Raw genomic sequence first — 15,507 nt, 5'->3', positions numbered from 1 at the left:
TTCTGCCGGTCCTCATCATGTCTGGATTGTTGCTGTCTTTATTTCCCTTATCTTCACTGCTGCCACAGCGTTTTATTTTTCCCTAAATAGTGATAACGATAACAAGTCCACTCTATTGCTTCAGTCCTTCCTTGGTTCTCCATTGCTTACAGAACAAGACCTGTAGGCTGGATTAGGAAATTGGACTTTGATATGTGTTTCTAGCTTAACTATCTACCACCTTGCCATATACCCAGGGTGCCAGCTACATTTTGCTTTTTACCCATTAATTGCTTTACACATCCCAGATCATCTAACATGTGCTTTTCTGCTTATTATTTTATAGTGCCCTTTCAGCTCAAATATAAACTCCATGAAGGCAAGGATTTTTTTTTTTTTTTTTTTTTTTTTTTTTTTTTTTTTTTTTTTTGAGACGGAGTTTCGCCCTTGGTACCCAGGCTGGAGTGCAATGGCGCCATCTCGGCTCACCGCAACCTCCGCTTCCTGGGCTCAGGCAATTCTCCTGCCTCAGCCTCCTGAGTAGCTGGGATTACAGGCACGTGCCACCATGGAAGGCAAGGATTTTATGTTTTGTGCCATGCTGGACACCTAGCACACAAAAAAGTACCCCAATGTAGGTGGTGAAAAACTATGTTGAGTAAGTTAGTCAACATACAATTTTGAGGATCTGTTCCAAGGCTATCCCTGGGATGAAGCCTTTCTCCATTCTCAGCAGGATGATTGCTCTCTCCAAGATGATTGCTCACTCCCTTTGTGGTTATAAAACACACCAAATGTGCAACTATTTTAGCTCAAACATCATATTATCTGTATTTACTCACATATATCTTTCCTATTTACTTGAGCTCCTTGGTGGCAGGAATACTCCTCATTAATTCTAAATGCCCACCACTGGGCTGGGAGCATTGGTTCACACCTATAATCTCAGCACTTTGGGAGGCCAAGGCAGGCAGATCACTTGAGGCCAGGATGACCAACATGGTGAAAACCCATCTCTACTAAAAATACAAAAAACCATGAGCCATGGTGACGTGCACCTGCAGACCCAGCTTCTCAGGAGGCTGAGATGGGAGAATTACTTGAACCTGGGAGGCAGAGATTGCAGTGAGCTGAGATTGCACCACTGCACTCCAAACTGGGCTGCACTGAGACTCTGTCTCAAAAAAATAAATAAAAATAAATGCCCACTTTTGTACCCAGTTCGTAGTTGGCACTCAAAAACTTTTATGAATGAATAAATGAGTGATGAATTAAGTAGAGGAAGAAACAGAGTAATTTGATTTGGCCTGAGATCACCAACACACACACACACACACACACACACACACACACACACACACATACACATACACACAAAACAATGAGGAATACAACACACAAATCACCCTACATAATCAAAAGGTTCTTCTTAGAGTGTCTGTGTTGACCTTTAATTCACCTTTGTAAAGCACAGTTTAAAAAGACAGTCTGGCTCATAAAAGCAAATAGATACATTGTAAATCCACCAATTTGAGATTTTTATAGTGGAAATACTAATAGGTTTTGACTTTTAATGAGCTTCTGCTTTTATTATTAAAAACGTTTTGCTCTTTCTAATAAAAGAACTGTGATTTGTGGATATTTTCTGATATATTTCAGTTAATTCTTAGCTTCAGCCACCTTGGCAAAAGGAAAGAAGTTTCTCCAGTGGAATTTCAGATAAGTATGCATACTGCAAGGGAAGCAGAAGGGAGAATGATAATTTGTTTTATTCCTGACTGTTCAGATGCAACATATGCTGCCCAGGCCCATGCTGAGATTTGGATAAGTTTATTTCTAGGGCCCACACCTTGGTGACCACTATCTTGTTCTGATCAGATGACCTGTGGATGCCAACGACTGTCTTCTCACTTGTTAAAAGCATTCATACTCAGCATACCTCAGGATGGGCAGAGCCTAGCACTTAAAAGCACAGATGGTATGTTGCTAGTATCAAAATTTCTCGAGAAACAAAATTGGGAAATTAAAATGTAAAGCAACACATAAGAACTAGACACCTCAAGCATGTAATTGTATATTTATTTCTCTTTTTAAAGAACACTCCTTAATGTAATTCAATATACAAACTTGGTTTCACAGAATTATAATCCACTATATAGCACAAAGATAACCCAGATTGTGTGTGTGCGTGCACACATGTGCGTGCCTGTGCACATGTTGCTGTATCCCTCCCTCTCTTCCACTCTTCTGGACCTACAAAGGCTCTTCCCACCTTCAACACTAACCAAAAGCCATTGTGAGTATTCCATACAACAGACATCATCCTCCCATGAGTTCTTTGCCCTTAAAAGATTCTTTTCCCCATTCCCCCTGAGATAGCCAGGAGTGTGACACTCTTCCCCTGTGCAAAAAGGTAAGGTGACCTCCCCTAACACAGATGTTAACCCTGTTCCCATGTAAACTGGCTGACAGGAAGAGCTGGGGAGCAGGTCTCCAACCCCTTTTCCCCCTTCCACACCCAACCCTCAGAGTCCAAGTGCGACCCTCTGTGTAGCCTTAGTTCCAGTCGCCATCCTGTGTAGCAAGAACTAAGGAGATTGCTAAGCCCAGGTCTTCACCGTGAGCAGCGCACAGCACTGCCTGCCAAGCCACCGGGCCGGCCGATAACCAAGCTCTACACAGTCCCATGTGCTTTGTCACTTTGATTTTTTAAAGACACCTAGCATAGGTCTGTGGCAACCTAGTGTCCAACGAGTTACATAAAATTGTACCAGTGATGCACTTGTACATATTTACATGGGGTGGAATGTTTTCCCATATTTTTAGATGAGTATATAGATCAACATGTTCACATAAGACCAAATACTTTTAATATTATTTATAACTGATTTATAAAGCTTTGAAAAAACTCACAATAGCACATTGTTTACTTTAATGCTTTACGGTACTATCATTTTAAAATCACAATCAGCACTTAAGTTATAGTCAATCCAGCAAACAAGAGACAAAAAAATATACAAGAGTTAAGAACTGACTGATACATCCTTTATCTTCTTTTTTAACTAATGCGTAAGTGCAGAATAAGATACTCTACTTTAAATATCTTGTTTACAATGTACATTTTTGTTCTAGTTACGCAACAGTAAATCCCATGCTTCACATAGAAAAGCAATCCACAACATTAAGAAAAAATGTACAATTTATGAAACAAAGTAAATAAATATTAGTATTACAGAATCAGAGCTGTACATAAAAGCTGTTCAGTTTTAATCATATAAAAATATGTTTTAGTGCAACCTCACATATATATTGATGCTGTTTTGCTTTACATCATTTAGATCCAAGTGTCCAAAAAAGGAAAGAAATTACATTTATTACAAAGCAGATACACAAATTCTAAAATATGTACAAATTACTGCTAAAAAATGCTTATAAGAATATAAGCAAAGTAAAGAAAAGGCACAAACATCTGTACAATTTTAAAAGTACCAGACCCAATAGGTTAATTTCAAATTTTGTTTTGGTCAGGCTCATGATGACTTGTTAATTTACCTAATTCTTTTGATATAACAAAAGTATATATAATAGCAAACTACTGTAACTTAGGACAGGCATGCTATAAACTTGATTACCTCCATTTCTAGAAAAACAAAAACAAAAAAATGGGAAAATGTGGAAATGAAAGTCTCCATGCATCGCAGATCAATGTAGCTGACTCTTTTCTGATGAAGGATCTTTGCCCTCCTCTGTGCTTGGAGATAACTCCTTGCTGCTGTGAAAGTCCGCCTGCTTGTCATCCACACAACTCTTGCTGTAAAACGTGGAGTGAGCTAATGGAGTCTGTGATGTACCAAAATTGTCCTTTTCACCATCATGCAAGTCAGGGTGGGTGGCTGAGGTACAGGGCTGACCTGGCTCAGGTCTACTAAAGTGTCTAATGCTAACATGTGCACTTCCCACGGGGTTCTGGTGGGGCTCCTGCACCCGTGCTGGCTGATCTGCCCCAAGCAGAGCTGCCTCTTCTGTGGCAATCCGGAGAGAGGCAATGGCTTTTGTACAAGTCTGTATATTTTCCTCCTGTTCCCTCTCTGTTGCGTTTAGGCTGTCTTCCGAAGTGCTCTGTTTCATCAATAGCCGAGGAGAAGAGGGAGTGCTAGGTGGACCAGAGGACTGCAAAGCGTGAGGACCTCGCTTCTCATGATGCTTAGAAAGCACATAGGGGTCCTTGGAGAAGGACTCCCCTGACGCACCTTTCTTCTCCTCAAAGCCCTCCATTGGCAGGGGCAATGTGGGTGGAGGATGTAAACTGGAAAGGGCTGGCGGCATGGAGTGAACCATCTGGATCCCACCAACGGGCACCATGGGGATAGGAGCTCGCACTTGTTGCTGAGAGTGGAGTGGAAGATGACTGAAGACATAGTCATTAGGACCCTCAGGGAAAAGGCTGGAGCCTGGATGTTCATAAGCACCTTCTTGGTCTCCATAGAGACTGAAGTAAGGAACCTGAGGTAATCCTCTTCTTAAATTCTGCACAGAGAAGCAAAGAGAGCACGACATTCAGATTCTGCTACTCTTCATTCTTAGGTCAAGCTATTAGATCACTCACCCACTCACACATTCACTACCTAGATAGGCTTCAATACCTAATCCTTTGACCAAGTTTTCATTTTTCAAGACAAAATAGATTTCTCTGCTGTCTTTTATAATCCTTATATAAAGGTGTCGGCCTGTGAAAAGTTGTTTTTGTTTTTAAACAGCAAGGTGATAAAGCAGTCAGGGTGTTTTCCACTGGGCACAGAGATACATTTCAGCTCTGTTTTTTTTCATCAGAGAGAATGAAAAATTAATGAATAATTAGCAGAAAGGGTTTACTGAGCAAAAAAACACTAATAAACATTAATCAAAGATTTTTTTTTAATTCAAAAAGAAATAAAAAGATTACCATCTGTTGCTGTACTGGACAGATTTTTAATATTTTTCTTAAGTGTTGATGAGTATATAATTGGAATGACAAGCCTGAAAATTGGCTTCTTAAAAAAGTTTTCCACAGAACAGATGACAAAATGGTGGTGAGGCCACAAACTGGACCCTCCAATGTGTAAGACAGTGGTCTAAAGGAATATATTCCTGCCAGGAGATATTCAATGCAGAAGGCCAGCTTCTTCATCCAATAGCATATCAAGGCCATTTAAGTTTCACATCAATAATAATTTTTTTAAAGGAAACTATCCATCACAGAAGTAGTTAACATTATTATTACAGACAGTTAACAACTTATGTTCAACTCCATAGCAGGGTACCAAAGATGACGACATCTTAATTCTTTTGTTCATATTATTATTTCCACCTCAATATCTTGTTGGCAGTCAATGAATTAAGGATGCATAAAATGCTCAGCCAGAATTTCAGATTTCATGGTCTCAGTCCTGAAAATGGAGAATTTGTTTTTCATACTATTTCTGTGGTGAAATACAACTCAGATTGTCAAATCATGTTTTAATGATATTATCACATTTTCAATTGCTGTGATTCATTCTTTTAATTAATTTTCATCTAAACAGGACTTCATTTATTTTTCGATTTTTTGAGAACCAAAGATAGAAAGAAAGAAAGATAGATAGATAGATAGATAGATAGATAGATAGATAGATGATAGACAGCCAGATAGATAGATAGATACCTGTACATTATGGTAGTAGTCCAGGATAGAGACAAAAAAAATGTTCTAATTCATTTCAAGAGTGTTTCAGTTCTAAAACTTAAGGTATGCTCTATTCCATTAAGGATTCATCCAGTTTTATCTAGATTATGATTTCTGCTACTCTCTGAGATGCTTAGCTCTTACCCTGCTCTGTGATACATCATATGCAAGCTGGAAACATGAGTTCTCCTGAAAGTGTGAGTGAAATGGTGTAATCATCAATACTATCATTACCAGGACCTCCTACTCTGGGAAAGGTGAGAATTTTATGGTACAAGAATCATTTAAATTCTGCACACACACAAAATCCCCCTTGTGTTTGATTGGGTTTGGAAAAGGCATGCCTCCTTCATCAAACACCGGTTTGAAAGGAAGACCTGCAACGCCTATGGTAACAATCTTTAAAGATAATCAAGTAGGTTTTCTTTTAATCATAGCGATCACAGATTCAAAGCTTAAAATAAATCTAGCTTGGCTAGTTTTCCATTTTACTTCTGGCGGCTATTCCATGACCTCCACTGCATACAACCAATCGGAATGTGGATCTTTGGGGAACTGAGGAAGCAAACAGAAGTCAGAGAGAGATGTCCTATAATGTAAACTGAGATGAGATCCCCAACTCCAGGCTGACAAATGGAGTCATGATTTGTCTTCTAAAACTACAATACTATTCAACATGTTCTAAATCCAATAAAATCTTGTGGGTGCTACGAATCAATGTTTCAAGTTCAGTCTTTTACTGATCAGAAATGAAATGATTTTAACCGCAGAGCCACATGTACAAGTAGAATTTCTACCATGTGGCCACTTCCAGCACTCCAAGCCCCACCAGGCATTTCCACATATTCTCTCTTCTCCCATTCACCCTTTCTCCATCCTCCAAAGAAACTTCCAATATGTTTTCTCTACTTTGGTTTTTACTCCATTTGCAATCCTCTTGTTTTGTAGTTTGGGCCTTAAAAATGTGGTGAACAAAGTCCCATCTTACTAAATCTCAGTAAGAAAAATTTTGTCACAGAAAAGCAAACAGTGAATTCAAAGGTAGATTGTGTTAAGTGTATATGCACATATATATATATATATATATATATATATATATATATATATAGACATATACACACATGTGGAAATGTACATACACAGAAATCTATATATACGTCTATATGCCATGTACCAGATCTATTACCCCACTCATCTCTTCAACAGTATGACAGTAGGGACCTCTAGATGCAAATGATGAGAGGGACATAGAAGAACAAGATCCTCCTTGGGGGCAGCAGGAGCAGAGGAGGGAGAGGTGACATATCTGTGCTCAGTCACTGGCTGGGGCTGCAGGGAGAGCACGGCCTTGGCTTGAAAACAGGCCTGTCCTGAAGGTGCCAACACGCCAGCATGAGGCTGTCTGCCCACTACATTCCTTACAGCTGAATGGCACGTTCTTTCAGGGACAGAAATCTGCCTGGACCATCTCCCTGGCTGCCAGAAACCAATTAAAAAACTGTGGCCAAGAGGTTAAGTGACTTGCCCAGGATCACACAGAAAGCAAGGGATAGGAATCAACGTTGGCCGTTTCACTAGACAAAATCCTCCTCTACACTACATACTGAGGACCTGGACACACATTTGTCTTTCTTTCTGCTATTTATCTATAAAAGTTTTAAAATGGAAAAGGAAATGTATTTATTGAAAAAAAAGATAAGGCCACCAGCCATAATATTATTTCATTTTCATCCTTGAACCACATGTAGTAGACTCAAAAATTCAAATTCAGTAAATACTGAATAAATGGATAAAAGATTCTTACCTTTTCATTCTCTCTCTCTCTCTCTCTCTCTCTCTCTCTCTCTCTCATCTATCTTAAAATTAAAACTAACCAGAGGGCATTGGCAGAACTGACAGGGTGGCAGGAAGCCTCTTGCTCTCCTCCCTCCCTCTCATCATTTGCGTCCAGAGGTCCCTACTGCCATACTGTTGAAGAGATGAGTGGGGTAATAGATCTGGTACGTGGCATATAGATGTGTATACAGATGTCTGTGTATGTACATTGGTACACATGTGTATATGTCTGTATACATAAATATGGACATATACTTAACATAATCCACAACTGAATTCATTCATTTCCTCCAAACCTATGTTTCCTATGATCACCATCACTCCAAACACAGCCAGAATATGACTATGTCACAGCGGGCTATAAGGTCCCTTCACATCAGTGTGAGAAAGCATAAAGTGGGTAGTGCTTGGGACCAACTGTCCCTGCATCGGGGAGGATTCCTTCATATCACATGAACAATGCAGCAGGCTATACGATCTCTAAAGAGAATTAAACTAGGTAATAGACCAAAAGAGTCATAAATGATAAAGTTTAACAACATTATAAAATATACCCATGATCTGGTATTTAAAAACAAAACAAACCAATATCAAAAAACTGCTACAAACCGAGTGACTACTAAAACTCATCTCTCTCCAACTTTCTGGGCATATATCTAAAAATCACATGAACTCCCTTAGCCCCCTCTTTCAATTCCTTTGCCCAATTTGACTGTGGGTTGCTATAATTATTTATAACCACAGCAGGTTTGCACTAAAGTCTTAGTTTTTCTGATTGAAAAAACTGCATGCTTGCAGTTGACTGAGTATGCACCACTCTTTCACAAATGCCGCTCTCAATCCACCTGGCCAATGCTAGAACAGGAGCTGCAGGGATGCAGGAGAGACTTGTCTAACACACCCTGCCAGCATCACTGCAGGTGTACCAGAGAAAGCACGTATCACCCCAGACTTGGTATCCCATGATCCAGGGAATTTACAGTTCTCTTTGGGCTGCAATGGCACAAACTGCAGAAGATCCCTTTTTCCTACTTTTGCTAAAGCACCAAAATCTGTGGAAATGTACCTGTTTGTCTTATTAGCTTTCTAATCTATTAGCAGCACCCAACACTGGGATGTTGCTAACAGAATCCCAATTGCTATACATGTTTCTGCAAGATTTGCTTAATCAAGATGAAGTTGGTACCAGACTTGTGAAAAGGCCATGCAGGGAGTGGGGAGAGGAATGCAGCAGCTTTCCTAAAGTTAAAAAATGACAGGCTGAGCTCAGGATTCAGGGTGGTGGAAGGTGATGAGAGGGAGAAAATTGGCCGACAGGGCAGTGATAAAACAGAGCTGGGAGCTGGTAGTGTCTCCTCTGGCTGTGAAAGATGGTGCTGATGCACATGACACAGAGATCCGGAGCAAGAGAGTAAAACAAAGAGTAGAGCAGGAAATCAAACGCATTCAAGGCAGACAGATTCCAAAGGTATCATGCCTCTGTCTATGCTAAGTGCATACTTTATTCATTTTTTAAAATCCTATGCAAACTGAAAGAGACATCACAGTCTACTTACCCATGGAATCAGGCAGGACTGGTTGTCTTTTTATGAATTTGTATTAAACCTACTGCTTAAATGTAATCTATGATGGCTACTGTTATTTTCATTTATAATGAAGGCACATCATAGAAATTGCCGCACATTCTCGCTTAGCTCTCCTGACTTCTTATTCTCCTTGGGTCCATGCTTCCACTGAGAAAGTGCACTTAACGGTAGTCATGGCAAGAAAAACAGACATGCTCATGTCTTTGATTTATAAACACACCGAGTGTGTCATTCTTTCCTCTCCTTGTCCCTGACCAGTTTCCCATGTCCACTCACGATGGGCAAGGTAATGAGTGTATTAAAAAAGACGTTTTTGAGGTCGGACGCACTGGCTCATGCCTGTAATCCTAGCACTTTGGGAGGCCAAGGCAGGTGGGTCACTTGAGGTCAGTTCAAGACCAGCCTGGCCAACATGGTGAAACCCCATCTCTACCAAAAAATTAAAAAATTAGCCAGGCATGGTGGCACACATCTGTAGTCCTAGCTTCTCAGGAGGCTGAGATGAGAGAATTGCTTGAGTCTGGGAGGTGGAGATTGCAGTGAGCCAAAGTCATGCCACTGCACTCCAGCCTGGGTGAAAGAGTAAGACCCTGCCTCAATAAATAAATAAATAAAACATAAATTAAAAAAATAAAAGTTTCTGAAAGTCAAGGTTACCAACTGCATCAGAATCCTCACCTGGTGATGAGTTATATTAGTGATGCCTAAATGTCCCTGTGAGTGCACATCCATGCAGTTATGCCATTCTAAAGCCTTCATCTTTTTTACTTACAAAAAGGCTTCAGCTCATGTCTATAATTACTTAAGTTTGGAAAGCTTTCAGAATAGCCTCACCTGTTCCCACTGGGAATGCACTGCTGCTCTGATGCAATACTACACTTTGGATAATGCCACAGCCATGTTACTGACAATGGCATATGACAAAAATGTCTCCCCGCTGTTTTCAGTAGCCAGATTTCACTCCACCCATGACAGATACCCATGCTATACTAAATTTCACACCAGTGCATTATCAGGAGGCACCAGTGTGCTTCCACTTACGTATTAGAAAGACAAGTGAATTATACTTACAGGAGGCCCCAATACAATTGGCTCTGCTTGCAAATACTGCCCCATGGACAATGGCGGGTTATGGTATAAAGCCCTTCTGGGAGACGGCGCTCTTATGGTGGTCATGTATCTTCTCTCTCTTCTAGGAGAGAGGTCTCTTCTTGCTGTGATATCTTTCCCAGGAGACACTGGCCTCCTTGGAGACAAATGCCTTCTTGGTGAAACATCTCTTTGGGACATCTCTCTCCTCAATGCAGCTTCCTTTCTTGGTGAAAGATGCCTCATGGGTGACAGATCTCTCCTAGGTGATAAGTGTCTTCTGGGAGATAAATCTCCTTTGGGTATCAGATACCTCTTTGGTGAATTATCTCGACAGGGTGAAGAATCATAACCTGGTGAGGAATGGTGGCTTGAGGGTGAGAAGTCCCTGGGAGAGGAGCTAGGCTCTGAAGGTAGCATGCACTCCTCATCCATACAACTAGGTATGTCCAATCTGTCTTTGTCTGGTTCCGAGTCTGTACTTTTGCTCTGGAACAGCCTCTGGTATTCTGTCATCTGAGTATCTTCACATGAGTCACTGGGTGTCATAAGTTGAGTAACTCGAATACTTGGCAAAGTAACCAAATAGCTGATCAGTGAAGAATGTCCCAGGGAACTATCTGAAGGAACCCCATGGGGTACAGCGCCAACATTCACAGGCAAGGAGGAGAATCTAGGAGGCTGAGGACTGGTGCTTCTTGATCTCGTTTTTGGTGTTAAATCTCCCTGGTCATCAAAGTCATCCTCATCTTCATCATCATCATCATTATCATCTCCATCCTCACCATCTGATTCCTCAGCATCTGAGAACTGATGATCAGTTGAAATGCTGGACATGCTATGCTTCTCTACTGCTTTGTGCAAATCTTCCATATTTTCTGAAACAATTGAACAAAGATAATGGAGATCAAGATTCAAACGTCAAGGTCAGGGTCTTATTTAAGCCCCATCTCCTTCCAAAAGCTTTTGCCAATCCCTAGGGCCCACAGATAGTTATGTCTGAGAACTCCTATAAAATGAGACACTTACCTGTGTGACCCTGCATTCATTCTATCTTCTGATATATCTATTTTTTTTTCATCCCCCACTTACAAGAAAGATTCCACAGTAGGATCTTGTATCTCAGAAATCACCCCACTCACAGAAAATCCTCAACAAGTGAGTATGGATGATGTTAATGATGATGCTAGATGGAAAACCAATGCAACAACCTGTCTCTGCAAGTTCAGGTACAAGTGTATGTCTAAGTGATGTATCTCAGGGGGTCTGGCCAACCTCCAGGTTCTCCACTGAGGTTAATGATGTTTGTTTGTTTTCCTACTTGGTTTCTTCTTAACTGGTATAATAACATGTTAAAATGCTTTTCAAATTTCCCCCAAAGCCTCATAAAATCTAATTCGCCATCACAAAGCAAGTGCAATTCTATTCCCTTCATGGCTCTAAATAGAAGTATTTTCATAGTAAGGCCTTTTTTGCCTTCAGAGTCAAAACTGAAGTGCACTTCTCAGTAGGTTTCAAGAAATTCAATGTGTCAGGTTTATTTCCTATATTTAGTATTTAATAAAATGAAAAGAGATCACTTTTTAAAAATATCTAAACTTATTTTACCACCTAAGCCACAGAGCTCCAGTGTGCATAACGAAGAGGTCTGTCAACTAAATTATGATATACCTGCTTCCTCAGTTTCTGTATCATCCACCGATGTCATTGAGACTCCCAATTCCAGGCATTTTTTCATATGTGCTTTAGATTTCATATGCTTCGTTAAGTTGCCTTGAAAATGTAACCAAAAAAAGGAGAGAAATCAATTGGTTATCAAATTAATAACTGCTGATGACTGCTCCAAATTCAGTGTGAAATGAACTAATTTTATTACATTCATCATGTAATGCAAATTTGTTTCTAGCCACTACCCCTTGCTTCAGCTTTAAGAAGAATAATCTGGTAGATATCAATCCCTGAGAGCTTTGGCCCAATCTCAGATTTTCTTTATTCTGCAAGCAATGTGAAAGTCCAGGGTCACATCTTTCCAAGAGTAGGCACCAAGCAAGACTGAAAATCCCAGACTTTTCTGCCTGAAACGGGATCTCATATTTATCCAGTGTATCAGCCTCCTGGGTGGGATTCAAGAGCTGCACATAATGGAATCTGTGATGTACTGAGCCTCCACATAAACAGGGAAGCACAAGCTAGCCACACACCTCAGAGATACTTCAGAATGAAATATTGTCAGCACACCCACTGGGCCCCGACCTTCTGTCATTGATCAGCTATAGAGTAACCTCCAAGGATCCTCAACGTTCAGAAGAAAAATACATACAAACTAATGTGAGGGCCAACTTTGTCAGTGCATTGAAAGATCCATACAAATAATTAGCTAACTACTCATAGGGAGCATTATTCCAGGATTTAGCATCTATCCTTCTGGCATATGTTAGCAAGTGTTATGAGAGCAATTTCTAAAATTCTGGAGCAGCAGCATTCCATTTTTATTTTATTTATCTTTAGGCTCCTATCATGCTAAGAAAAAAGAAAGGTTTCATGCTGAATATGTTATAATGATAATGGCATATACAATTTTATGTGTATATATGTGTGTGTATATAAATTAAATTTATATAACTGCTTTATGAAGTATGAAAAATTTTGAAAACATTGATCCAATCCCCCTTGACCTAGAATCTATAGAAAAAAATACACACACACACACACACACACACACACACACACACACACACACACAAATTCTATGCCATATAACTTATCAAAAGTGATTCAGGAATTCATTCAGTTGGAAGAAGCCTTTACATTACTTCAGTGAAAACAGCCATAATGTTATCTGTACCTTTGACAATGCTTTAACAATGTGCCAACAAATACTTTAAGAGAAGGCTCTGGGCTCTGTGAAATCTCCGTGAAAACTCAGCCTACTGGCATAGTTTATTCCTCTTGTAGGGGTGTTAAGCTTGCTATTCATGCATGAGCCACAGTTAAAACTGGGACACTGTTGTTTATTATTTTACTCATATTGCTGTATTATTTACTTATTGCTTATATATTTATACATTTTACATGCTGTTGTGATAATTCTAAACACAGAAATATTTTCAGGCCCCCCGCTGCTCTTATTTATCAAAACTTATATCTACAATTTTTAAAAGAGCTCAAAAATGTTACAGACACATCAAGAATCCTTAAATCTAGAAAATTAATGAAATGTATCTATAAATTAATAGAAATAATCTGCTTCTGCCAAAGTGCAAGTATGCTGTGGATGTGTCTAGGTATGGCTGCTAAGCGTGTCAGGATGATTTGTTTAGATTTGAGTATGTGTTTCTTTTTTTTGCATTTTTCTCTCCATTCCAAGGGTAGTCAGGCTTTAGACTCCCATCTTCAGAATAGGTCTGTAGCTAGAAATCTGAATCTGAAACAATCCCACCATGGCTTTAGTTTGTTAAAGTCATGAGCTGCGGAAGTAATGCATAAGGACAAGGAGAGGGAAGGAGATTGGCGGGGGAGGCCCCTGAAGAAGTGGCATAGACAAGGAGAAGGGATTGGTCGTGCAAGGGCGTTCCATCTGTGCTCAGATGACAATGTGGGTTTGGACAACAGGCATTTCAGTTGGAGGTGAAAACTGGCAGGGTTTCCCAGGATGTTTTGCTCATTTTGATTCTGAGACATTTGCATATTCCCAAAGGGTGACAAGGAAACTCCAATAATGACCAAGAATAAATGATTTCCTTGAGGAGATGATGATTCAGAGGCAGACTTAATTTGACTTTAAAAAATGTCCAGAGATGTGTCATTTCTTCATCCAGTTTTCCCACAACTATACCTGCAGCAAACTCATGTGCCCAGTGAAGATATATATTATTTGTAATGACTAGCAAATTTGCAGTATGTCCTAAAATCAAAGTTTTTATTTTCTTATCTCCTAGGGAATCTCTTAGTAAAGTTCTATATAAAGGCTTGAGTGTGCAAAGGTGAGTAGTATTTAATTCCTCAAGGACCTAAAAATAGAAATTCCATTTGACCCAGCAATCTCATTACTGGGTATATATCTAAAGGATTATAAATCATTCTATTATAAAGACACATGCACACATATGTTCATTGTGGCACTGTTTAAAATAGCAAAGACCTGGAACCAACCCAAATGTCCATCAATGATAGATTGGACAAGGAAAATGTGGCACATATACACCATGAAATACTATGCAGCCATAAAAAACAGTGAGTGTGTGTCCTTTGCAGGGATATGAATGAATCTGGAAACCATCATTCTCAGCCAACTGATACAAGAACAGAAAATCAAATCCTGCATGTTCTCACTCATAGGTGGGTGTTGAACAATGAGAACATATGGACACAGGGAGGGGAGCATCACACACTGGGGTCTATCGGGGGACTAGGGGAGGGACAGTGGTGGGTAGGGAGGCTGGGGAGGGATAACGTGAGGAGAAATGCCAGATATAGATGACAGGGGGATGGAATGAGCAAACCATATTGCCAATGTAGGTACCTATGCAACAGTCCTGCATATTCTGCACATGTACCCCAGAACCTAAAGTGCAATTTAAAAAAAAATACTGTACATATATATATATATATGTATATATATATATATATATATATATATATATATATAAAATAATTAATTTTTTTTAAAAGACCATATGGGGTTTTTTGAAATGTAAATGAACACACACTTTTTTTCAGCTTCAAATGAGGCATTCCTGTAATATAGATATCTTTTTAATAAAAAGAAACAGAGATGTTGGAAGGCTATCCATTTACACTTCTAGAAACAATAAAGCAATTTAGGGTTTTCAGCTGTAAAAGAAAATTGGTGCACATTTCTCTACCAAAGATTATTTTACTTGATATTTATTTTTCTTGAGGGGTATCAGAGCAGATTAATCACTACACAAATTTAAAGTGGTGAGAAGTGTCTATAGTATCCACTAAACCTAAGGTAAAGCACACTTCTGCAAAATTCAAACAACCTCTAATTCACTACTGTTTGTATTCTGAGAATACCAGGCTTATGAACTTTTTCATGATATTACAAAAAATAGAAATATAACCAAAGTAACGTCCTTGAGTAAAATATTTTTACATAAATCTACCTGTTAAAACAGATATTTTGAGAAATAATATTCTTTTTTATTTTTTTTTTCTATTTTTTAAAATTGTATTTGGGCTCTGGGGTATGTGTGCACATCCTGCATCCTGCAGGATTGTTGCATAAGTATACACATGCCATGATAGTTTGCTGTTTCCATCCCTGCCCCCACCGTTGCCTGCATCAGGCAT

At 39.4% G+C, this 15,507-nt stretch overlaps 1 protein-coding gene across 14 annotated transcripts in view; it reads right to left on the bottom strand.

Annotated features, from left to right (window-relative positions):
* Positions 1-2,039: 2,039 nt before the first annotated feature.
* Positions 2,040-15,507, bottom strand: part of HIVEP2 (HIVEP zinc finger 2) — a 191,528-nt gene continuing 178,060 nt past the window's right edge. For all 14 annotated transcript variants that reach the window (XM_074397362.1, XM_074397372.1, XM_074397361.1 and 11 more), the window contains 3 exons: positions 11,863-11,964; positions 10,174-11,069; positions 2,040-4,506 (listed from right to left, as the gene is read on the bottom strand). In XM_074397362.1, the coding sequence (XP_074253463.1) occupies positions 3,682-4,506; positions 10,174-11,069; positions 11,863-11,964 (1,823 nt within the window). In that variant the 3' untranslated portion in view covers positions 2,040-3,681. The remainder of the gene's footprint in view (positions 4,507-10,173; positions 11,070-11,862; positions 11,965-15,507) is intronic.

Source organism: Saimiri boliviensis, chromosome 4 (assembly GCF_048565385.1).
Source record: "Saimiri boliviensis isolate mSaiBol1 chromosome 4, mSaiBol1.pri, whole genome shotgun sequence".
NCBI lineage: Eukaryota > Metazoa > Chordata > Mammalia > Primates > Cebidae > Saimiri > Saimiri boliviensis.
Note: the sequence above shows the minus strand (reverse complement) of the source record. Positions and strands in the feature narration are given on the sequence as shown.